Source organism: Pseudopipra pipra, chromosome 17 (assembly GCF_036250125.1).
Source record: "Pseudopipra pipra isolate bDixPip1 chromosome 17, bDixPip1.hap1, whole genome shotgun sequence".
NCBI lineage: Eukaryota > Metazoa > Chordata > Aves > Passeriformes > Pipridae > Pseudopipra > Pseudopipra pipra.
In genome coordinates, this window is record NC_087565.1 from 1599444 (window position 1) to 1622333 (window position 22890).

General features: G+C 50.1%; 1 protein-coding gene across 1 annotated transcript; it reads left to right on the plus strand.

The window, feature by feature from the left end:
* Window positions 1–5232: 5232 nt before the first annotated feature.
* SDC4 (syndecan 4) lies at window positions 5233–22890 on the plus strand. The gene is made up of 5 exons (XM_064673634.1): window positions 5233–5399; window positions 19213–19354; window positions 20231–20283; window positions 20521–20704; window positions 21933–22890. Exons 1-5 carry the CDS (start codon window positions 5322–5324, stop codon window positions 22082–22084), a joined length of 609 nt encoding a protein of 202 aa, XP_064529704.1. The 5' UTR covers window positions 5233–5321; the 3' UTR covers window positions 22085–22890.

Here is a 22890-nt window from a genome sequence, read left to right on the forward strand (position 1 = left end):
CCTCATGCTCTACTGTACCCCTTCTGTGGTCAGCTCTTGGTTGCCGGAGCTCATTTTGGTGGCCTCAGTGAGGCATCCTGCTTGCTTGGCTTCAGGTATGAGAATTGTGACTGAATAGCAAAATCCCCAAGGCTGCTTGGGACAATGGAGCATTTTGAAGATAAGTTCTTTGCTGGAAAAAGGAGAGGAGGCAGCCCCGGGGTGTTTCGGTGGATGGGGGAGTTGCCACAAGAGCCATTGTCACCTGGAAAAGAGAGGAGGAGGACCAAAGGGGATTCCAGCTTCTCTGGGAGGTGATAGGCTCACATCAGTCGTGGGTGTGGAATATTCTGGCTACGGGAACTCAGATTATGATCTCTGACAGTCTCTCATGACTTTTTTTCCATGCCTCATATGGGAAGTTCCCTAAGCGGCTTTGCTGCATGTTTTCCTTTCCTCATGCTGTGAATTTCACGGTGCCGAGGCAGTTTTGACACATTTTGTTCCTTGTTCCCGGACCTGCTCCTGGAAAGGATTGTGCAAGGCAGAGGCAGTGTGTGGTGGACGTGAGCCACTGCTGCTGAGTTCTCACTTGGGCCTTCGGAGAATTTATCTTTGCAGAAGCTCCAGCTCAGCCAGTGCAGAAATGAACACAGGAAAATCCCGGCCCTGTCAGGGCTGTCTACTGACAGCACATTGCTGAGCATAAATTGTGATACTCGACACTTCCTCTGCTAATTCGAGGTAGAAAATTGGTTTCCTTTCCTGAAATCTGCTGTGCTTGGCTCTCATAGATGTGCAAGCCAGCACTTAGATATTAATTCTCACTTACTTCTTTCTTTTATAGTCCCTTATAGGACTGACTTTCCTATGCCAGCAAAAATTTTGGTTGTTTAGTCATAGCTGACTAAAACTCCATGCTAGTGCAAGGTAGGACTGTTGGTATTAATTGCTGTGTGTCTTTCCACAGCCAAATAACTGATTTATCCAAAGGTCCCTGGGATCACAAGATGTGAGCTGGTGTTTTAGGAGGGGTTGACTCGAATTCCTTCTGAATTTGAGGTTCCTCCCTGTTTGGTTGCTGGCCTGTAACTGAAGGCATTGCATGGGCACGGCAGCAGCTGAGCTTGAGGTGTGATTTGAGGGTCCTTCCTGCCCTGGGCAGGCAGAGAACTCCTATGATGTGGTGAAGTACTGTGGCACAAAGACATTTGTGCTGAGACTCAGCTGCAGCCCAGTTTGTGAATTTGTTTCCTGGCTGACCTTCATGAGGGCATGGTCATTTTTGTTTGTCTGTGCTCCTGATTCAGCTGTCCCTCCTCTCCAGGCTGCTCCAGCTTAGGGAACCATACCCTTCTCCTGGAAAAGAGGGTGTTCTTCCCATGAGAAGCCTTACCCCACACCCCTGCTCTGTGGAAGAAGGTTTAAAGTGGACCTGGAAAGTAAACTGTATTGGGGCATTCTCAATTTTCCTTTTCTTCCTCTTTAGTTCAAATAGAAGTCAGAGACAGCTGTGAAGAGAACATGTGTTAAAGGGGAAAAGGAAACACTGAGATCATGATTTCTAGGGTGCTGCTCGCTTGGCTTCTGGTTAGAACGTCCTTTTTTAACCAGTGACTGTTTCGTGTGTGACACCTGCGTGTTGTGAAGAGCAGCAGGGGAAGGAGAAGTGGCAACGTGCCCAGGACATTGCAGATGCCCCCGGAGGGTGTACCCGGATCACGTGCAACTATTGTGGTCACTTCTTTATCAGGAGCCTGGAAAAAGAATGCCCTATTTAGCCAGGAATTCTTTCAGTAAGAAATAGCTGTCTAGGAGGGTATTGTTTTTCCTCCTCAGGAATCATGGCCTAAAAAAGGAAGCTGTTTATTTAGGTGCTCCATATTTTAGTAGCTGGTGTACAAAGGGTGGTGCTGTCTGAATGATCCTTGCTGGGGTTGTTTCCCTCTTGCCAGGCAGGTAGGATTTGTGCTAAGGTGACCTTTGCTGAAGGGACAGTAAGGCTAAGAGCACACATTTCCAGAATAAGTTGGCATGAAGTGGCTCAAAGTGCGGGATGAGAGTTTTCAGTCACTCCTCTTCCTCCACCCATGTGGTGTGCAGGTGTGTTTTTCCAAAGAGTACAGAACGGGCTTTGGGAGCTGAGATTTTTTTAAAACTCTACTTAAGGTTTCTTTGTGCTCAAGAGTCCTGCTCCAAGCTCAGTCTAAAATCTGCTTGTAGGAGCTGTGCTGAGCTTGGCTGGAGAATCTCTGTTCCTGGCTACTACAGCAGGATTTATGATCTAGAATTGTCTAAAGGGCCCTGTGTGTGGCCTTCTCAAGATTATCTAGACGTTTCTTGATGTGTCATGTAAAAATGTGATTCCCTCACCCTCCAAATGTGTTGTATGCTGACACTCCCTTCCACTTCCAGCATGTTTGCATTGTGTTGGTAACTGACAGCTGTTTATTTTTTATTTTCAACACAAGAGTTAGGTAACCCTTCATATTGAGCACTGGGTTAGGAACAATGGTGGCCAGCCTGTGTTATTTCTCTGCCAACTGCAATTTTTAAAGGGAGAAGGGAACTGACACACCTTGAATGTTAGAATTCGTTGCCCAGAACAAATGTGTTTCTCAACATGCATTTTATTTTTCTTCTGCTTCTCTCCCTTGTAGTTTAGTAGTTAGTCATTTCAGGAAATGACATTTCAGTGGTGCCTTTTTGCTTGCTGGGCCCATTTGTCCTGTTGCTCTCCATGAATGTGATATACCCATGGATTTTCTGCATTAATCCAGACAGGAGAATGTCGGCATTTTGAGACTGAACATTTGAAGGGCAAAATGAAGGAAGCCATTCTATGGCCATGGGTTTACAGAACCATACTATGATGACTGCATTTCCTCTGATTCTCTTGAGATACAGTCACAGAATGTTTCCACAGAACGTGGGGAAGGGAGGTGGATCTACACAACGCACTTTGAAAATGTCGTTAGTAAAGTTACATACATTTGTTCTCAAGGTTGGAAAGTACATGAGGGTCGAGTTTAATTTTCTTTTCTGTTTCCAGAAGCCCAAGATCAGTTTGCTTGAGGGACTGTGCATGCAGGTGTGACTTGGATGGACAATGTGTGTGGTCCCTGGGCCAGGCAGACTGACTCCTCTCCATTCTATCAAAGCAGAACTTCCCCAGGAGGGAAAATGCTGTGCCATGCAGGGGAAATTTTTGGTGGAGTGGGTGTGTGTTGAGGGGAATGACAACCAGGAGCAGTTCAGTGTAATGTGCTTGTTTGGAGAGGAAGTAATCAGGCGAGTGAGCAGGGTTTGTAGCCACAATACAGAAAGCTGGTTTTGAAAGCATCTTTGTGGTGGCTGCTTTACTTGGAAGGAGGTGTATAGAGGTCATGGCCATATGCACACAAATCCAGGTGGCATGTAGAGGGTTAGGGGCCATGGAATGCTTCTGGCCACCTTGTGCTGCCGAGGCTGTCTCCTGTCTGGCAGATGTTGTCATGGTATGAACCAGTCCTTGCACATTCTTCCTCGTCATCTCCTGCTGCCCACCTCAGCTGGGTGTCCAGAGCTGGAGATTCACTGGAGCTGGGCTCCCTGACCGCACCAGGAGTGACTTTCATCAGCTCCTCTGTGTGATGAAGTGAGAGTAATAAGGAAGGATAATAACTCAGCCCACAGCACAGATCCCTCCCTCGTGGCCTTGGATGCTGAGGTTAACTAGGAGGTTAGTGATACATGGCTGTCCTGAGCACAGAGGGTCATGTGCTACAGCAAACTCCCCCACAGTCTGCTCCAGGCTGGTTCCTACCCTTCCCTGCCTGTGTGCTGTCTTCAGATCTTACTTTATTTTTTTAAGCCCAGAGCAGTGCTCTTTGTCACTTTATATTATGCCAACCAGCTCCACGGCTAGCTCAGCACGGCGCTGCCAGGAGATCCTCCTGCCAGTGGTCATGTGTGCAGGCACGGTCCTAACAACACTGAGGACACCTCTAGACCTCAGCCCACACCCTCTGTACCTGTTTATTCCCAAAGGAACAGGCAATTGTGAAGGCTGCTTCGCTTTAGGGATCTTTTTGGCTTAAGGTGAGACGGGGGAAGGCTACAACTTGTTTCAGGATAGCTTTGTAGTGCTGGAGCAGGTGGAGGTGGTGTCCATACCTGGCAGGTGGGATCATGGCACATACACTTTGTAGTGTGTGAGTTGCTTTCCTGTTCAGAAAATGACTATACTCTGCAGACTTAAAGCCCAAGTGCAAACTGATGTGACTGCAGCGTGAGTGAGGGACAGAGGCCATACTGGTGGGAGATTTCAGGTACCCCTCGGGTTAAGGGACTGTAATAGATGCTTTCAAGCAAATTCTCATGGTCAGGCAAAGTTATTAAATGTGATAAGAGAAACGGAAATAATTAAAGTGTGCTGTTGAGTTTCCCTCCCTCCTCCCTTATCAGTGTGGGGATTTTGCCCTTGCCGCTTACAGAGAAGACGGATGGAGCGGTTTCGTGTTCCACCTCCGACGAGCCTCGAGTGATGTAACACCGGCGATCACCGCAGCGGTGACGCGCTGCCAGGCGCGGGGACTCGCTCTCACCTTTCTGTCACTTGTGGAATGCTGCGAAAGCGGATGCTGTGTGCCCGCTCCCCCCCTCTTTCCCTTTCCCTTTCCCCCCCCTTTTCACTTCCCCACCCCTTTCTCTTTCCCCCCCCTTTTAACTCACCCCCCCCTTCCATTCTTTTTTCTCTTTCCTTTTCTCCCGGCCCTTTTCTCCCCGCCTTTTCCCCCTTCCTCCCCCTCTACCCCTTCCTTCTCTTTGTCCCCCTCCCCTTTTTCATTTTCCCCCTTCCCCCCTTTCCTTTTCCCTTTTTCCCTTTCCCCTTCCACCCTTTTCCTTCCTCACCTTTTCCTTTCTCCCACCCCCTTCCCTTTCTCCTTCCCCCCTTTCCCCACAACTCAGTGACTGCCGCCGCCGGCAGGACGGGGGTCCCAACCACGCAGAGCGGGTTCCACACCCGCACAGACGGACTCGGGTTCCGCCGTGTCCCCCCCCGATGCCTCGGCCGTCAGCCCGGCAGTGTCCCCGTGTCGGTGCGGGGCGGGTCGCAGCCCCCCTATCCCGGCGGTGCGGTGCGGGTCGCAGCCCCCCGGTGCCGGCGGGTGCGGTGCCGGTGCGGGGCGGGCACCGCGGGCATTCCCGGCGGGGCGGGAGCAGCACCGCTCCGCCCCCACGGGGGCTGTGCCGGCCCTATAAGGGCCGCGGCGGCGACAGGAGGTGGCTAGAGCCCGCTCCGGTCGGATCTGCAGCTCCGGCGCCCCGTCTCTGCCGGTACAGCCCAGCCCAGCCCGGCCATGCCGCTGCCCCGTGCCCCGCTCCGCGCCGCGCTGCTGCTGCTCGGCCTCCTCCTGCGAGCCGCCGCCGCGGAGTCGGTGAGTCCCGCCGGGCCGAGGGAGACGGGAGGGAAGGGGGGGATCTGCCCCGCCAGGGAAGGGCTCCTGGTGCCGGCGGGTGGGTGACCCGCGGGTCTCGGGCCCCGCTCTCCAGCAGCCTGAGAGCCGATGCCACCGCTGCCCCCCCGGGGTCTGCCCCCGCCGCTTGCCCTTCTCCGGGGGAGGGGGGGCGGGATGGGTGGCCGGCGATAGGGCCGTTCCCGTTCCTCCCCCGGCTCTCCTGGCTCGCACGCTGCCTCTTCCGTCCGATGCCAGAGCAGCGCCGGCCGTGCCTGGCTGTGTCCCGGCGATGTCCCGGCCGGTGCCCGGCGATGTCCCGGCCGGTGCCCGGCGATGTCCCGGCCGGTGCCCGGCGATGTCCCGGCCGGTGCCCGGCGATGTCCCGGCCGGTGCCCGGCTGTCCCGCTGCTGTGCCGCTCCTCACGTATCCCGTTCTCCCCGTGTCTCCCCGGTGCTCAGGGCTGGTGGGGTTAGAGCGTTACGGGGGTACCTGGTGGAAATGAACTGCGCTGCATTGCAGCTTCGATCTCCAACTGTTCATCGTGAATTTAAGTCCTTGAATCCCTCTTTTATTGTGAATATGTGGCGGGTTGGATGCGTGCGGTGCGTTACAGCACCTGGATGGGCTTTCCAGCCTTACCTGAGTTTGGTTGTGCCGGTGCCTGGGGTTTTTCAGTGTGTATCAAACCTTCCTTACTTTCACATGGGGATGAAAAATGATGCATTGCCACGGAGGGTTTAAGAATCTCTTAAATATATAATGAGGTGAAACATTTTGGATGCTTCAAGCTGGCACGTGTGGGGTCTTCGTGGTGAAGCAGAGATTTTGAGATTCTGGCTTCCCCGCTGTTTGTTTGTTTTTGTGTCCGTCTTGCTGATAGTGCAATCAGGGCAGATTCCTCTGCTGGTCTGAAAAGAGCTGCTGAGATTAAGGTAACTGCAGGAGATCGGGGATCCTTGAAACTAGATTTAATCATCCACATTGGTTTGCTTTGGACTGAAGGCTGGGTGGGCAGATCTGAACTGATAAGACTGTGCTGCTTTGTAATAGGGGCACAGGGTTGGGGGCTTGCTGATTGTAGAGTAGGGAACTCCCATAGAGAGCATCTGTAGTAATTGCCAGCTACTCTGCTAAAACCAACCAGCCCAAATCCACTTTACTCTAATCTGGTGTCTTTATCCCTGCTATTAAGCACGTGAATCGGTCGTTTGGGAACTGGCCCAAACCAGTAGGGCAAACCTTTGGGGCAGACAGCATCTGGAAGTTGCACTGACCATGTTTGGTATGAAATGCAACTTGGTGTCCCTGGGGACTGGACTGGTCTGCAAGCATCGGATTTCTGCAAAGACAACAAATTTTGCACAGATGTGGTCTGTAAATCCTTATATAGAACTTCTACGGAGTATTTGTCTGTATCTTTTAAGCTACCTAAGATGGAGTGTGTGCTTGAGAAGTAACACTGGCCTACTATAAAACCTTATCCAAACAAACTGTTTGGGTTACAGGCTGCCGGGGAGGAGATGAGGATGACACACGGTTTGGGAGAGTTCTGCTGGCACTCCTCCCATATTATTTTTTTTAATAGCACCGCCAAAACGTGCAGGGCTGCACAGCATGTGGCTCTTGGTTTTTCTGTGCGGGCAGGGTGAAGACAGGTAGCTGTTTCTTAACAAGACGGGGATTGTATTTCTTGTGCTTATGTAAGAGCGTGGATTTTGAGAGCGATTCGGTGCTTGAATATTTCCCCAAGCCTGTACAAACAGAAATGCCTTGGCTCGTTTCCCCTCGCGCGGCTTTCTGGTGTAAATGGGATTTCTCTCCGTGTGAAGCAATCCTGGGATGTGTAAGAGGGTGGGGAATATTACTGAAGTGCCGAAGTGTGACGTTTGTGCTCCTGCTGCGGGTGGGTGGGTTGTGTTACAACAGCCCCGCAGCTTTGTGTGAGAACATCCCCCTCTTCCCCGTGGGGCAGGGGGAGCCTGGAGCTGATGCCTGATGTCACCAGGTGGTCCCCAGCCCTCTCTGGATGAGTGCCTTGGAAGGCAAAGGCTGTGTGGGTAGGGTGCTCCCCTCTGCTGTGTAAGGATGGGGGTCCTGCAGAAGATGCTCTAGGGGGGATGGACAGAAAGCCCCCAGTGCAGCCAAGACGTGGAATCAGTGGAGCTGACAGAGGACTTGAGGTCTGCCTACTTGAGCAGAGTGGCATTGCTGAGCTCTCCCTGTGCTTTTAGTATTTAAAAGTGCCCCTGGCAGCACAGGAGGAAAGCAAGGGGTACTTCCTCTGCTGCAGGCTTGGGCTCTGCTCAGTTTGGGCTGCAAAAGGGCTGAGTGCCCTGAGCTCAGTAGGGCTGTAGCAGTGCTAGTGGGCTGCAAGCCTATTGCAGATGTTTTACCTTTGAACTATGCAGAAAAAGTCTCCATGCAGCACCACATTATGTTCGTGGGTCCCCAGCAGTACAGATGAGCACAAATCCAACCCAGAAGCTGCTGGCAGAGGATTGCTCCAGGGGGAAGGGGGAGGCTTCGTGCTGTTAGTGGGCTCTGTTTGCTGGTTTAAAGCAATCATGCTCGGAGGCCTCCTGATTGGCAAAGCTGGTGTCTTGTTGATGATAGCTGTGTTTGGAAAGTAGTGCAGCATTATTAATGTTAAAACCGGTTTGGCTTGTCCTGCTGCCATTGATCCCCGAGGCCTGTTCTTTCTGCTCTTTGCCCAGTTTCTCATCTGTCCCTCCCAATCAAATCAAGACATTGCTATCTGCACGTTTTACTTTATTTTTTACCTGGACTTGGCAAGCTCGCATGTAGAGCTAAACCCTGCTTCAGCCTTCTTGAAGCATGGTGTTTATATAGTGTTTAAAGCAATGTTCCTTAGCCCTGAAGGGCCAGGAGCCCATGACTTCTGGTAGACAAATCTAGAGATGTCTGTTGGGAAGAGACGCCTGTAACACGTAGGAAGAAATAACCTCTCTAAGCACCTTGTACCTTGTCAAACTGCATGCACAGTTCACGGGGTGGGAGTTCAGGGCTCCGTGGTCCCTCCGTGGCTCAGAGCCTTGTTCACAATAGATGTGGAGGTTCCCAGGGGTGGGAAGTCACCCCTGCAGTGCTTGGGGCACAGTCAGGGAAACGGTGCTGCTGCCCAGTTCTCATCTGTCCGAAGTGCTGCCAGCTCCCATGCTGGAGAGCACTCTCCTGTGGTTCACAGTTTTCCGACCAGCTTACGCAAGAGGCACATCGGCGCTGAACTTGGTACTTTCCAGACTTGAGATACCAGAGGTTCATTTGCTCTGGGAAGTTAAGGCTCTTGGTAGCCAATGTGATTGCTGCCTTTCCTGCCTTTCCTATTGCTGTCTCCCAAGGCTTTGGCACTTCGAGGTCTTGCAAAGGCCAGTATCCAGTCCAGCAACAGCAAAAATGTTTTTCCTCTGTGTTTTTGCCTCTCCCTTCCCCTCCAAGCCTCTGTTAATGGCATTACTATTGCCTTGAGCTGCTTGAATGGTTGGGGTGGGGAGGCCATTTGCTGCTCTCAAATGCCTGAAATGGAGCCTCATGTGACCGTGCCATGGTTTTCCTGTAATGTCATACTGTCCCACTTCCACCACAAGCTGGAAGCTGCCAACTTGACTTTCCAGGTGATGATGGAGAGGAGGGACGCTGGCTGGCTGCTCAGCACGTGGACTTCAGCACAGCTCCTGCAGCTACTTTTCCCTTCCCTCTGACTCCTGGTGCTGGCAAATACTGTTAGACGTATCCTGGCTGCTTGAATCCCCTTGGCTATAAGTTACCATTAGGTTGTGTTACATTTTGTGCATGTTGTTCTTTCTCAAATGAACAGATTGATGTTTTTAGAGTTAAAGATAAACTTTTTTTTTTAATTAGTGATATTAACTGTACCTGTAAGAGTGGCATAACTGTGGTTCCATGGTCTGCAATGTAAATTACTTGGGTTGACTTGTAAGATTACTTGATTAAGTTATCGTGGCTCTCTGATCCCACAGAACTCCCCAGCTATGGCTTTGGCTAGACAAAAGGAGCATCCATCCTTCAAAACACTTCCTAGCTCTTGAGTTAACATTTATCCTCTTGAGCCTGCTCTTAGATCTTGCAGCTGCATTCTCCCCCTTCACTCGGTACACCCTGTTCCTTTATGCCCTGTAACAACAGCCGGGTTGTGCTGCTTTTGCAGCCTCAAACTAGAGGCTGATGCAGTTGAAACACTACAAAACCGAGGGGACAAACCCTGCACACGCCTGACCTCGGGCTGCTGTTGGGGAGCATGTGTGGCTGTTTGTTTGAGACTGGCTGGAATGCAAATGCTTGAGATTAAGGATTCAAATGATTTGCACTAGAATGAGACTCTTGTGATGAGACTGGGCTTGGTGGCTCTGAATAGACAGGGCAGCCTAGTTAAAGAGTTTAACTTGTAATAAGCCAATGCTCTGAGGGACTGTAAAAGATCCTACATTAATGAGCTTCTAGGGCTGCACTTCTAGGTTAGTTCAGGCTTTTATTTTTTTGTCTTTAAGCGTGTGCCTGAATGTTTGTCCAGTGAATGCTGCTGGTCAGAGGACCAGCTCTGCCGTGTGTCGCCATCGGCCCTGACTTGCAGCAGTCATGCTCTGACTCAGGTTTCTGGCACTTGCCTGGCATCACAGCTCCCTTAGACACTGCTGTCACCCTCTGAGTAACAGCCTGGCCCCTTACCCAAAGGAGTGACTCAGACAGACTTCCGAGGCTCTGCAGTGTGGAGGTGGATCTCTTCTCATGGGGTTAGGAAAGGGGTGACAGGCAGAACTAGGGCTCCTGCTTGGCACACGGTCTGTGCTGGCCGAGCGCCTTCTCTGCTGCCTCCTGTTTAATCTGGTTGTGGCTGTGGTGGGCACAAAAGCTGTCGGGCTCTGACATGTGACTGCTGCCAGTAGCTGAGCTGGTGTTGGCAAAGGCAGATCAGAAAATGTCCCTGTCTTGAGCAGCTGTAACTTGCTCTGGCAGTTCGGTGGTTCCTTCATTTCCAGGCAGAAACAAGAGCTCCATGGGAGAGAGGAAAGCAATGGTATTAGCCAAAATAAGTGAAAGTGTTCAAAGCAAGCTAAAGGAGCAGAAAGCCTCAAAAGAGGGGGTTAAATACTTAATCCCAAATCTGAAGAAAATGTCAGCGTAGGAGGGGAAAACATGCAAGATGTAGCTGTGTCCCTCTCAGTTTCTGAAGGCTGACTGACTTGAAAAGTATGCTTCTTGTAAAAGTCTTTATTTTTGCTGGAAATATGCACTCTTGTCAGTTTTGTCCTTAAATCCTTTGAGGCTGAGAATCTGCTTATAAGATGCCAAGAGGCTGTTGTTAGACAAATTATTGGGATAACTTAAAAATCAAAGCAGTTAATTAAAATCTCAGAGAGACACTCCTTGGGGCAGGAAGGAGACTGGGAGACCCATAGCACTGTTACCCAAGCGGCTGGTGTTATGTCAAGCAAAACCACGGCTGCTTCTTGCTTAAACAAATTGTGTTGTGTCAGGGACGGCAAAGCCTGCCATGGGAAGGATTTCTCTCTTCTGCTGTTGCTCTGCCTTAGCTGCTGTAGGGGAAAAGATGTCTCCACCACGGTTCCTCTAAAACTGTGCTGCTGTCAGACCTGAATACGAAGCGATGTGCCCTTGGCCAGCTTACCTTGCTGTGAGGCTCACCCTGCCTCCTGTCCTTTAAGCTGCTGTTACAGTCCAACTATAGCAATAAAAAGCAGTGCTAACGTGCATTAATGACTGTGAAAGTGCCTTGGACTTGCACTGAAGTGGCTTGCGCGGCACAGTAGCCAGAAATCTCTGTGCAGAAGGTGAGGTGACTGAGGGGAGTATGGCTGGAAGGAGGGCACCTGGTGTGGTGGGGTGCTGCTGTGCTGGCCTGGAGAAGAGTGGGACCCGTAGGTGGAGGGACAGATCCTGGCCAGTATGGTGCTAGGAGGATGGCAGAAGCCTCTTTAATGTCCCCCTTTAAAGATAGAGAAGCTTCTACTCTCCTCCAAATGGAAATACAGTCCTTACTGATGTCAGGAGCTTTTGCTTGGAATACTCTGTTCCCCAGCGAGGTAAATATTTATTGCAAATCCACAGTGTGCAGTGGAGCAGAGTCTGGAGCCAGGATCTTGCAGGAGACTGTTTATGTGCGGGCTGTTCTTGGCGCTAATTCCAAATTTCCTGAGGCTGAGTATGAGGAGCAGGTCCTGCGTGTTGGTTACTCAGACTTGCTAGTCCAGCTGAGCGTGGGCTTTGCAGCGCCAGGGAAGGAGTGACCCAAACAATGGCTGGGTCCCTCTGCTCCTGGCTGTGACAAAGTGGGTCCAGAGACATGGTCAGGGAGGGCTGGAAAACTGCTGCCAGCTGCTCACCCCCTGCTCAAAGAGGCGAGGGAGCCTTACTGGGAATCCAGAGCCTTCCAGAGAGAGGAAAAATGCCCCGGGAGTGACAGGTTTCCTGAAGTACAGCTGCATTATTCCCAATAGCACACACTGTGTCTGCTGCTTTCTGGGCCCAAGCCAAGGCAACTTCTGCACAAGTAGGGAACGTCTTTGTTAAAAAACAAACAAACAAACCCAACCCCAAACTCCAGGCACTGAAAACCCAGCCTCTGCTGCTGTAGCAGCTAGCTAGGAAAATGCCTGCTGTTGAAATGTTTGTTTGTATCAATGCTCACACGGGTCTGGCTGATAGTGGAGTGCTGCTGCTACACTGTCTCAAGTGCTTTTGTGCCGATAACTTCCTCTGCTGCAGTTCTTTGCTGGCACCTTTGCCAACGGAGCAGCATAACTGTGCTGGCAGAGCTCAGCTGCCTGGGCTAAGCCTAAATCTTTGGGCTACTACTTCTGATTAGATTAAAATGGATCGTGGGAGGGGAAGCATTTGTAGGGCGCAGCATTGGGAATCTTGACTGTACAAACAAGCTGAGATTAGCCGCATGGTGAGCCAGATAGCAAAGGCACCCTTTGAAGTTGGGTGTCTGCCTGGCTTAATTTTGTGAACACGCTGGCATGAGGGAGCACAAAGATCCCAAAAAGGCACGTCACGCGTTTCTTACCAAGTGGAAATTCTGCTTGTGTACGTGTTCGGGGAAATATTGGGGTGCAGCTGTGTTCTAGGAAAGGGCAGTGAGGGCAGGCCTCTTCCTGGCGTCAGGGGAAGTGTGATACATGAAATATCCCAAGCCTGAAGCATCAGCACGAAAAATCATCCTTGGTGAAAAAGCTGCTTTGCTGGGGCCTTTGTATCCTTTTTTCCTTCCGCAGACAAGGATGCAGTAGAAGTCTCTATTATAGAGTAGGGCAACTCAGAATGAGTCGTGAGCTGGAAAAACTGAATTCCTTTTTTTACCTTGGATTTCTCCAGCTTCTGAGCTGAGCCCAGGGCAGTGAAGTGTATGAATTGCCTACGATTAGGTTTGTAAATACAATAAAAAATATAATCTCTTTATGAACTAGGTGTGTATCACTGCTGTGACCAGGAGAACCCTTCAGGGGTGTGAAATCCTGCTGCAGTTGTTTTCCTCTGAAGTCACATGAGAGCTCCTGCTTTTTCCTCCTGTAGTTTTCCTCTGAACATTATCTCTATTTGCTTCAGGGCAAGTGATGGACACACAGCCATCTGCAACTGCCTGCTGAGCTTTATCTCCTCTAGCTGGATGGGAAGCAGTCATCTCCTTCCCGCTCTGGCTTTGGAGCTGGGCATGGAGTGTTTAGAGCAGCTCTTTTGCCACCATTGCAGTAAACAGATCCCAGCATGTGCCTGTCTGGCAAAAGACTCGATCTTTATGGCTTTGCTCGTGGCTGATAATCAGGGAAAAGCAGTTAAACAAGAGTTCATTCCTTGGTAATCCCTCTGTCCTCCTGTGGGCCGGAGGGAGCAGGCTGTGTGTGTAAGCAAGCGCGCAGCGGTTCAAAGGTAACCGAGGCTTGACTTTGTGAGCGCAGGGAAGCCTATTTTGAGCAAGCAGAGCCCGGGAGGATTCATCCCTGCTGCAGGGGAGGCACCCGTGACAGCGAGTGGCTCTGCAGAGCCCGGGATTACAGTGTAATTGTCACGGGGATTATGGCTCCGCTGCCGCATGAGCCCCCAGGAGAGCTGCTTGTGGCGACACGGCTTAAAGAATCACACGGGGAACGGGGGCAAGGGGGGAGCGGCCCGGGCTGGGGCTGGGGTAGTGCTGGCCGTGCCTTCTGCTCTTCACGTGGGCTGTGGAGTGTGAGCACAGGGGCTGGGGATGTGCCTGCAGGGAGATGGATACCTGGTTGGACAGGGACTGGGCAGGCTGCTGCGGAGTCACCTTGAACGAGTGATGCTTTCACCAGCCAGACAGTTCCCCAGCCTGCATGTTGCTCCTGCTCTGTCTTATTAAGCAAAATCCTGCTCCCTGCCTATCTGTGTTACTGAGCATAATTCAAAAAATAATGTATTTTTTCCCCCTCTTTGCTAAGAGGCACAAAGAGTGTGCAGTAAGTGGTGTGGGCACTGGAGATGCCTGCACGCTGTGGTCAGTGCTTCAGTCTCGGATTTCTCCCTTAGTCCTCAGGAGTGTCTTGGATTTACCTTTGTGGCCCACTGTGGTGGGAGTGCTGGATAGTGGCTGTCAGAGAGGAGATGGGCAAGGCTGGCTGTGGCTCTGCTCTAGGACTGCTTGGAAAGCGTTGAGCAAGGGTAGTGTTTAACCATGTCTGGAAGCCTCAGGTGATCCTGTCATGCAACTAAATACAAACATATGCCTGGATGGGAGATGTTTAACTTTTGTCCTTTGGCACAAAGGCCAATCCAGGCCATGTGTGCTGAGAGTTATGTGGGACAGACTGACCAGAAATGGGTGGTGAAATAGTACCACCAGGCATAGGCACAAGAAGCTGGGAGAAGTGTTTGTTTTTTGTTTTTTGTTTTTTTACTTTTTTTAGTGTGGCTGATATGTTAAAGGAGTTAGGTGTGACCTAGAACAAAATATTGATATTTGCTTTGCTCTCAGGACTAACATGACTTTTGTATGTTTATTTTTTTTTCCCCTAAACGGAGCTGGAACATGGAGGGAGTGAAGGGTATTTTGGGGGAATATATAGACCCTTTCCTTACTAGTCTAACAGGAGCTGTTGCTGGAAGCACCTGTGACTTCTAATAATGTTTTTTAATGTGCATTCAGATGGGAAGATAGAGCTGTCTTTGTCTGTTGCCTCACTGCACACCTCCCTCCTGTAGAGATCAGCTTTATTTGGCTGCTTCACACCAATTTGAGCTGTTTCCAGTGCTTGTCAGACTCCTCCACCTTCCTGCTTTTGGGGGGCTGGTGGGTTTTGAGGGGGGTGAGCTCACTCCTAACCCTTGCTCCTTTGCATGCTTGGTGTGAGTTTTAAAACCCACCTGGTTTGTGGGCTCCTGCAAGAGCTCAGTGGAAGAGAACTGTATGGAAATCCCCTCTCTTGGGCTGGGTGGTTTACAGAGCTTTGCATCCCTGCACTGGGAAGGGAAGGCCCTGTTGGATTCTGTGCTCTTTGGTCCATGATGCAGGACAGCAGAAGGCCCAGGGTGGGTGGAGGCTTTGCAAATGATCTCTTAATAACCAGGCTCTGAGGCTGGGCCATCCAGGCAGCTGCTGGTGTTGTCCAGGAGCCCTTGCTGGTTGAGCTGATGTGGGTGTGCGTTGTGGTGGTGTGAGGTGACATCTGTCCATGACAGCACAGGTCTGGAAAGGATATTTTGTGTAGCCCTGCTTGCTGAAGTGAAATAAGGTGATCTGTAGAACCGTCCCTGAGTACAGAGCACCTGAGAAAAGCCCTGGGAGCAGCTTACACCTGCCTGTCCCTGCAGGCTACAAAGAGTTAACAGGTCTGTGCCTCTGCCCCCACCTCCCAGGCTGGCCCAGCTCCATCTGCTTTTGTCTAGGAAAGGTTGACTTTCACCTTGCTCCTGTTTACTCCTGGATTTGTGTACATAGTGCTGGAGAGGGAGACCAGGAGCAAGCACTGGGTCTCCATGCCAAAATAATAAACTTGATAAAGAGCTCCGTGCGCTGTGGCTGCCCCAGTCCCTGCAGGTCTGACTCCCTTTGCAACTTGCTGGCTGTGACCCTTCAAAGGAGCTTTTAATGAACTCTGTGTTTGATCAGAGACAAGGGCCAGCTGTAAAAGCCAGTTCCATGTCTGGAAAACTTTGTCTCTGCCCCGAAACATCATTTGGGTTTTTTTAAAAGGGTTTGCAAAGGCTGTGGTGAGGACATGTGGGCTGGGGCAGACGAGCTGCCTGGGTTTGTTATTTCCCAGAACTCGCCAGCGGCTGGGGAAATTCACACTTTGCATTCAAACTTTGCTTGCTGCCTCAATAAATAGATGATCTTGCTTTGAGAAGAGCTGAAGAGTATCCTGGGGCTGTAAGGGAAGGCCCCAGGAGCACGAAATGGAGCGAAGTGGGCTAGGAATGGAGCACAGCAGTGCTGCCTGGGGTGCCAGGGGTGCAATTCTTGTACATCCACTGAGCAAACAGTGTCTGGCTTCATCCAGTAGTACAGCCTGCCTTGGGCTCAAACATGAGATCTCTGTGCCCAGCTTTTCCAGGAATGATGCTCATAGTTCACGTGCCTCACGCGCTGGTTGTCTGGCACGAAATCTATAATTTATTTATTTGTTTATTTATTTATCTATTGCCACTGGCAGGCGGGCAAAGCTTCTGCTCCCCAGCACACTCTTTAATCTCCCATGGTGCTTACTGGGGATAAAGCTGCTTAACATGAGGAAGAAATCTGGAACTAGACTCCCACAGGAAAGGTTGATTTCTGTACAGACCCCTCCTAGAGAGGATCATATTAATAGTAGGACTTGACTTCAGCTGCCAGGGTGAGGTGGAGCTGTGCAGCCACCCAGTCCGACTCTCCCAGCAAGTCCCTGGCCTGGCTCCAGTCCTGGGACAACAGGTGGTGGAAAGCAGACTCTGAGCAGCGCTGGTGTCCTTCTCCAGCTGGCAGTTGCAGAAGGTGTTAAGCTGAATGTGGCCAGAGATGACTTGGCAAGGGCTGACCATCATCCTGTGGCAGTCTCATAGCTTTTTCCTCTTGGCTGCAGCCTGCAAGCCCAGAGGAAGTACGGCTGCCTTCCGCAGTGCCCCTTCAAGTAGCAGAGCTGTAGGGAGGACTGGATGCCCTTGGAAAGGGGTGTACTTTTATTAAGCAAAGAACTCCAGGGAGCTCTTTATGTGGCACTTGGGAAGCCTGCAGCCCATGCTTGTAAGTCTGTGAAAGTGCCCGTGTGCCCTTTCACAGGTGTGTATGTGAGGAATGTGCCTGCTCCAGACCTGCCCTTCAAGCACCACCCTCCACTGTTAACTCTTCCCAGGCTGCCCATGCCCCAGCTCCCAGTTAGAGCCAGCTTCCTAGAAGTACATGCCTTGAAACCTGAAGGATAATTATGGAGGTGCCCAGCAGCCCTCTGACTTCCCTGGCAGATGAATCTGGAACGTGAGGCTCACTGCCCACAGGAAAAGTTTCCTGTACTGTTTGAGAAGCTCTTGTGGCTTCCAGGAACTTCCCTGTCCTTGCTCAAGAGGATGATGAAGAGTGAGTTCAGGGAACGCTCCCATATAATCTTATTTATCCTTGTGAGTCAGTAATTTCCTTATGTCCTGTGCTGGTAAACACTGCCTGTCCTGATTTCAATAGGGTTTTCTGATAGCCAGGCCCGGTGCGTTCCACAGCGTGTACTCATGGCTGTGGCTGTCTGCTCCTGGCTGGGCTGAGCTGATATGGCCAAGGGGCTGTACAGCCACTCCAGGGGACTAAACCCAGCTTTTCTGGAGCTGCCCTTGCTTGGACAGTACAGGCTGTGATTCATGGTGAAGTACAGGGTGAGCTGGCACCGGGGTGTGGCTCAGCACAGCACTTTTGCCAACATCAATCTGCCCAGTGCAGCAGCCAGATTATATGGGTCTGCAGCAAACGTGCTCCCCAGTCCTGGTGCCCTAGATTGGAAATTGAGCTCTTCCTGCCAGGAAGAAGTGGCCAGGAGCTGCCCTGGGAACAGCTACTGCATGCTGGCAGCAGTTTCCATTGCAGGGCTGGCTTTGGCTGGTTTTCGTGTATCCTGAAATGAATTTCCCTTGGAGCGAGTGATCCGTAACGTTAGGAATGCCTGGTTCCAGGCCGGGAGAGGATTTCTTCCAGGCTGACCTTCCTCCCAGCCCCCTTCCTGACACCTAGTGCCAGGCTTGGCATAGCAGAGATGGTTCTGGGAGAACTGGCCTCAGCATTTCATGCCCTCTGGGCTGTTCATCTGGTTATCGTGCAGCAGAGTTGCTGGGGAGACCCAAAATGCCTCAATAAGCAAAGAAAAAGCACATCTAGTGCCACTGCTCCTGGTGCAAAATGAGAAACATCTTGGCCTGGCCACAAAGCCTTGTCTGTGGCAAACCCAGTGTGCAAATGTGCTGAGGGGCAGGGGAATGGGCTGGAATCTGGGCTGGGGCTGTGGGCAGAGGAGGCTGACATGTGGCTTGTGGCTGATTGTTGGCCTTGGCGTGTGAGATCGATAGCGGATGTAATTCATCAGTCGTGTCACTGCTGGGCTGTGGGATGGGCCACACCTGGCCAGGGGAGCAGGAGGGCTGATCCCAGCAGCTCTGACTGTCCCCAGTCTCTGTTCCTTCTCACCCCTCTGAGGCTGTAGCTTATGGTAAGCCTGTACACTGAGAAAAGCCCCCCTGGATGTGGTGGACTGGAGTAAAGAGATGCTTTAAAAATGCTCTCCTGATAAAACCTTTGTAAAGACATCCCAGTCTTCCCAGGTGTTCAGGGTGAAAGAATGTTGCCAGCTTGGCCCCCGGCTGTGAGACCCATCCATCTGCCTTAGGGGAAGGGGTTGAGTCCTCCTCCACCGGGATGATTTCATGGCTGTGGAAGCACCTGGAATCTGTGGGCTGGTGTTGAGCAACCCCAGAGCTCATACCTGTGGTACCCTCACCGGGCTGGCCCCAGGGCTGTAGGGAGAGGAGAAATACTTCTGGGAAGTTGCATAACCTTGGTGAGGGCAGGAGGTTTGTGCTTGTGGCTCCTTGAAAGTCCCAAGTGCAAATGAGCTTTGGTGTGCAAATTGCCATTGTGGCCAAAGAGCTGATATCTGGGAGGCTCTCCAGCTTTTGTGCTGTAACTGCACTCCTTGGGCCTTTGGATCCTGGATATATTTTACAGGCTTGTTTGTTTACATGCTTTTTAAGAGGTGAGGCAGGGGAAGCTCTTCCTTCAGGCGAGTCATTACTGATAGTGAGTGCTCTTGAACGTCACACTGTATTGCACTGCAGTTCAGCTGAACTGACAGACCAGTTTTTAAGCCTTGGGTGATAAAATGGGTTTGTTCTCAATACAAGAAGCGAGGAATTGCCTTGGTTGTGAGGCCTTGGTGTTATGCAAGAAACTGACCTATAGGTGCCAGGCTTTTTCCCCAGGAATAGCAAGTCCTTCCAAGGTATTGCTTTTCCAAATGCTTTTGATGCAAACTCCTGACCAAGATCCTGTTGTGTTGTTTTCACCCTGTGTGTTTAGGTGAACTTCTTGAATCTGTACTGCTCAGGAAATTCCCCTCCCAGGCTGGCTCTCACTTCTGTTCTGAGAAATTCTAGGGGAATTCAGCTATTTCCAGGCTGATAACGATAATGCTTTTGGTGGAGAGGAAGTTCAGCATTTACTGTTTTTCTGTTGGAAGTGATGTGCTAAGCACAGGCTCTGAACCTTCTGTGAAATGCTTCTGAGGAGTTGCCTGATATTTAACACTTTTCCACGCCCCTTTGCAGGTGAGAGAAACTGAGACCATGGATGCTGGATGGCTTGACTACCCTGCCTCTGGGGATTTGCCAGATGATGAAGACATTGGTGAATTCAGGCCTCACTTAACTGCTGATGGGTTGGACATAGATGAGTCATCTGGATCTGGAGGTAAGTAGGGAAGGGGGAAAATGGATCTACCTCAGCTGATGCTGTGACATTTCTTTCAGCACCAGCCCGTGAGTGATGGGCCAAGTGCACAGCCAGAGCTCCAGAGGAACCACAGTGTCAAGTGGAGATGAGAGAGCCTTGTGAGTTGTAGTCAGTCAGATGAGAACAGTGAAAGTGCTGCGATGTTGAATCACTTGGGGAGGACAGATGGAGTGTAGCCAAGCTTGTCTTGCTGCAAGTGAAAAGGCATTGCACTGACTGGATCTCTTTCCTGTTGAACTCCAAAGAACTGCTGAGAAACTGAAAAAAAAAAAAAATCTATTGTTGAGGCAGTATTAAAAGGCTTAGAGTTAATATCTCAGCTGAGGCCAAACAAGGTGAAGGACTAACTGGTGTTCAAGTGAACTCTCTGTGACATGCAAAACTCCCTGCCCAAACCAGTTTCTGTAGCTCTGTGTCCCTTTATGTGAACATTTGTTCTCTAAAAGTAAAAGAACAAGTGCTGAAATCGGTGGCTGACATGTTTGGGCAGATCTGGAGGGTTGGTGAATGATCCTTTAGGGATGGGCTGTGGGAGCAATGCCCTCCATTGGCATTACCTTAGTAAGCTATGGCAGATCTGCCCTGCAGGGGCCAATGGATGCAGCTGAAGACCCCTCCCATAAGAGGTGTGGGTTTCAAGATTACATCTCATGGTCTTGTGCAATCAAAGTCATTAATGATAAAAGGACTATAGTAGATGAGAGGGAGTTGTAGAGGACAAGAATTCTAGTTTGTCTGCAGGTGCTGGTATTATGGGAAGTGTGAATTCTGGGAAAATGGCATGTAATGGGAATAAAACTTAGTCCTCTCTATTTTATTTTACCCCCTCTGCAGACTACTCAGACTCTGAAGAAGGCATATATCTGACCACCATGGATACTCCTCTGGTAGGTATTGCCCCTGTGTGTTTTTAAGCAACATGTAACTCCTTTGGTTTGTCTGAACTGAACTCCCTGAACACCCTCCCCCCTGCAAGACGTGTCATCAGGACGAACCCACCTGCAGGAACAGTGTACTTGTAATGCACTGAGCAAACTTTCTATGCCCTGCACACCCTCCTGGTTTCAGCTGTAGGTAGGCTGGGTGCTGCCTACTGAAGGGTGTGGTTTGTCTGTGTTCTGTAGATATCTGACAACTATATCCCTGGAGATACTGGGAGAAAGATAGAAGGTGAGAAGAAAAACACAATGGTGGACAATGAAATCATTCCAGACAAAGCTGTACCTGTCGAAGAGAACCTGTCCAACAAGATCTCCATGGCAAGCACAGCCAACAGCAGCATCTTTGAAAGAACAGAAGTCCTTACAGGTAATATTCCACCTTCTCCTGATAAATCATTAATGCTGAAAATCAAAATGCCTTCTGTTGTTCCCTGTTTCTCTGGGGAGCAACTCCCTCCTGACAAGGGGAATGAGTTTCATTGCCCCTGTGACTACCTGTAGCAGGGTGACTTCTGCTTTCTAGTCCTTAAACAACGGCAGAGCCTGCTGCTTGCCTTGCTGAGGTAAACAGCTTGTTTTTGAGCCTGCCAGCTGACTGTTGGCTTAAGTCATGTGGCAGCTGCTCTGCACCCAGATACTGCCTCAACAAGAGGCGTTTCTGGCTGTAAACCAGTGACATCATAGACTTTTATATCAAATAGAGGCATGTTCCTTCTAACCTGTGCCCAAGTCCTGCCTTTTCTGAGCCTTTTCAGGAGCCAAGCAACCCCTCTAAGGGGTTTGAACACCTGGCCAGCTGTAGGAATCTGAGTACTGATGTCTAGAGCAAAACCAGGAGACTGGCTCCCCTGCAGCAGGTGGGAAAGGCCTGTCTCTAGCACAGTGCTGCTTCAAGCACTTGGCCTGATAGTCCAGGTACAAACCTTGGCACACTGTGTCAATCCACAGCCATCCTTCCAGCTGGAGAAGAGACTGGAAGAGTGGCTTGGAAAGCCATCTAGCAAAGAAGCTGATTTAGTGCAAGGAGTAGGTGTCACAGCTAAAGATAAACCAGTCAAGTGTTGTGGCCACCCTTGGTGTGAGGAGAGAGGAAATCTTGGTGGTTTTTAGCGGGTTTGTGGGCATTGATATTTGGGGTAGTGGTTTTGGGTTTTTTTGAAGGGGAGTGGTGTTGGCAGTTGGATGTTGCTGATGAAATGGAATAGAGAGTCCCCAGGGTGTGCTCACACAGGGGGTTAACAAAGCACTCAGATTGGAGCTACACCATTTTCCTGTGGGTCGTGGTGGGGCTCTTTTTGGTGGATTTTTTTAGTTTTGCCTCCATGCAGGGAGGATATCTTCTTGTCAGCATTTCTTCCTTGGACTAAACTGGAAGATTAGCACAAACTGGTTAATGTGGAACATGTGAATATTCTGTGGTTGGGTTGGAAGCAGTCTCTGGCCTTTCCCAGTAACATCTGCTGTTTGCTGGAAGTGCCAGCACATATGGTGACAGGCACATGGACACTGACTCTGGAGGCAATTCTGGGGGCTGGTACTCTTGAAGCAGATTTTAAGATGTAGCTGATTTATTCCATGTTCTTTTTCCTCCCCAGCTCTCATTGCAGGAGGAGCAGTGGGCCTCCTGTTTGCCATCTTCCTAATCCTCCTCTTGGTCTATCGCATGAAGAAAAAGGACGAGGGCAGTTACGACCTGGGGAAGAAACCCATCTACAAGAAAGCCCCCACAAACGAGTTCTATGCTTAAAGCTCAGCAGCACCTTGTGCCCATCAAGGGACAAACAAACTGTATGGAAACACTGTGCCCTCAGATGAGATGTGCTGAACAAATGCTCTTTTTGGATTGAATTTCAAAGTGACTTTGAGAGAAAAAAAAAAAACAAACTTCCTTCGTGACCCTTCCCATCCTGCTCAGCTAACAAGGGCCCAATGAAATACAAAGAGTCTGAAAAAAAAAAAAAACAACTCAGTGTATTTTTTTTTTTCCTAAGCTAGTGTAAAAAGAATAAAGATGCCAAATTTTCTGCTTGGTTTTATAGAGGGTATATAAACACAAACCAGACTGTATGGAAGCAAACACCATGTGTTTGCATCCAGCGTGCTGTGTTGGGATTGGCTGCTTCTATAGAAGATGGCTTTTTTTATAAATCTCGCTACTAGATGTCTTGCAGGCTGTTGATGTGAAGCATTTTTGTGGAGAACTATTTATGAATCTCTTACACTACAGATAATGTTGCCTTATCAGGGAGTAAAAGGCCCACAGGGGCTCAAAATCCCTGAATGCCATAAGGGGCCTATGGGAATGTCTTCCCCAGGAGACTTCTGTCTCTTCCTGTTGGCCCCAGGCAAGGGTCATTAGTCCTTGAAATCGGGACAGCCAGTTGTGTTTGGCTATGGTGACACCCTTTCCTTGCCTTCAGTCTCTTACCTTTTTTTAAAGGATTGCTTGTAGGATTTTTTTTATAACAAAATTTTAAAGAAAATAGCCTAATGTTTATATAAAGTTTGTAGAAATTGTTTTGAAATAATAAAAAAAATAATCTACTTTTTTAA

Coding starts and splice junctions, on each gene's coding strand:
- SDC4 (XM_064673634.1), top strand. CDS start 5,322: ATGCCGCTGCCCCGTGCCCCGCTCCGCGCCGCGCTGCTGCTGCTCGGC. Junction 19,355..20,230: donor TGAGTCATCTGGATCTGGAG/GTAAGTAGGGAA, acceptor CCCCCTCTGCAG/ACTACTCAGACTCTGAAGAA. Junction 20,284..20,520: donor CCACCATGGATACTCCTCTG/GTAGGTATTGCC, acceptor TGTGTTCTGTAG/ATATCTGACAACTATATCCC.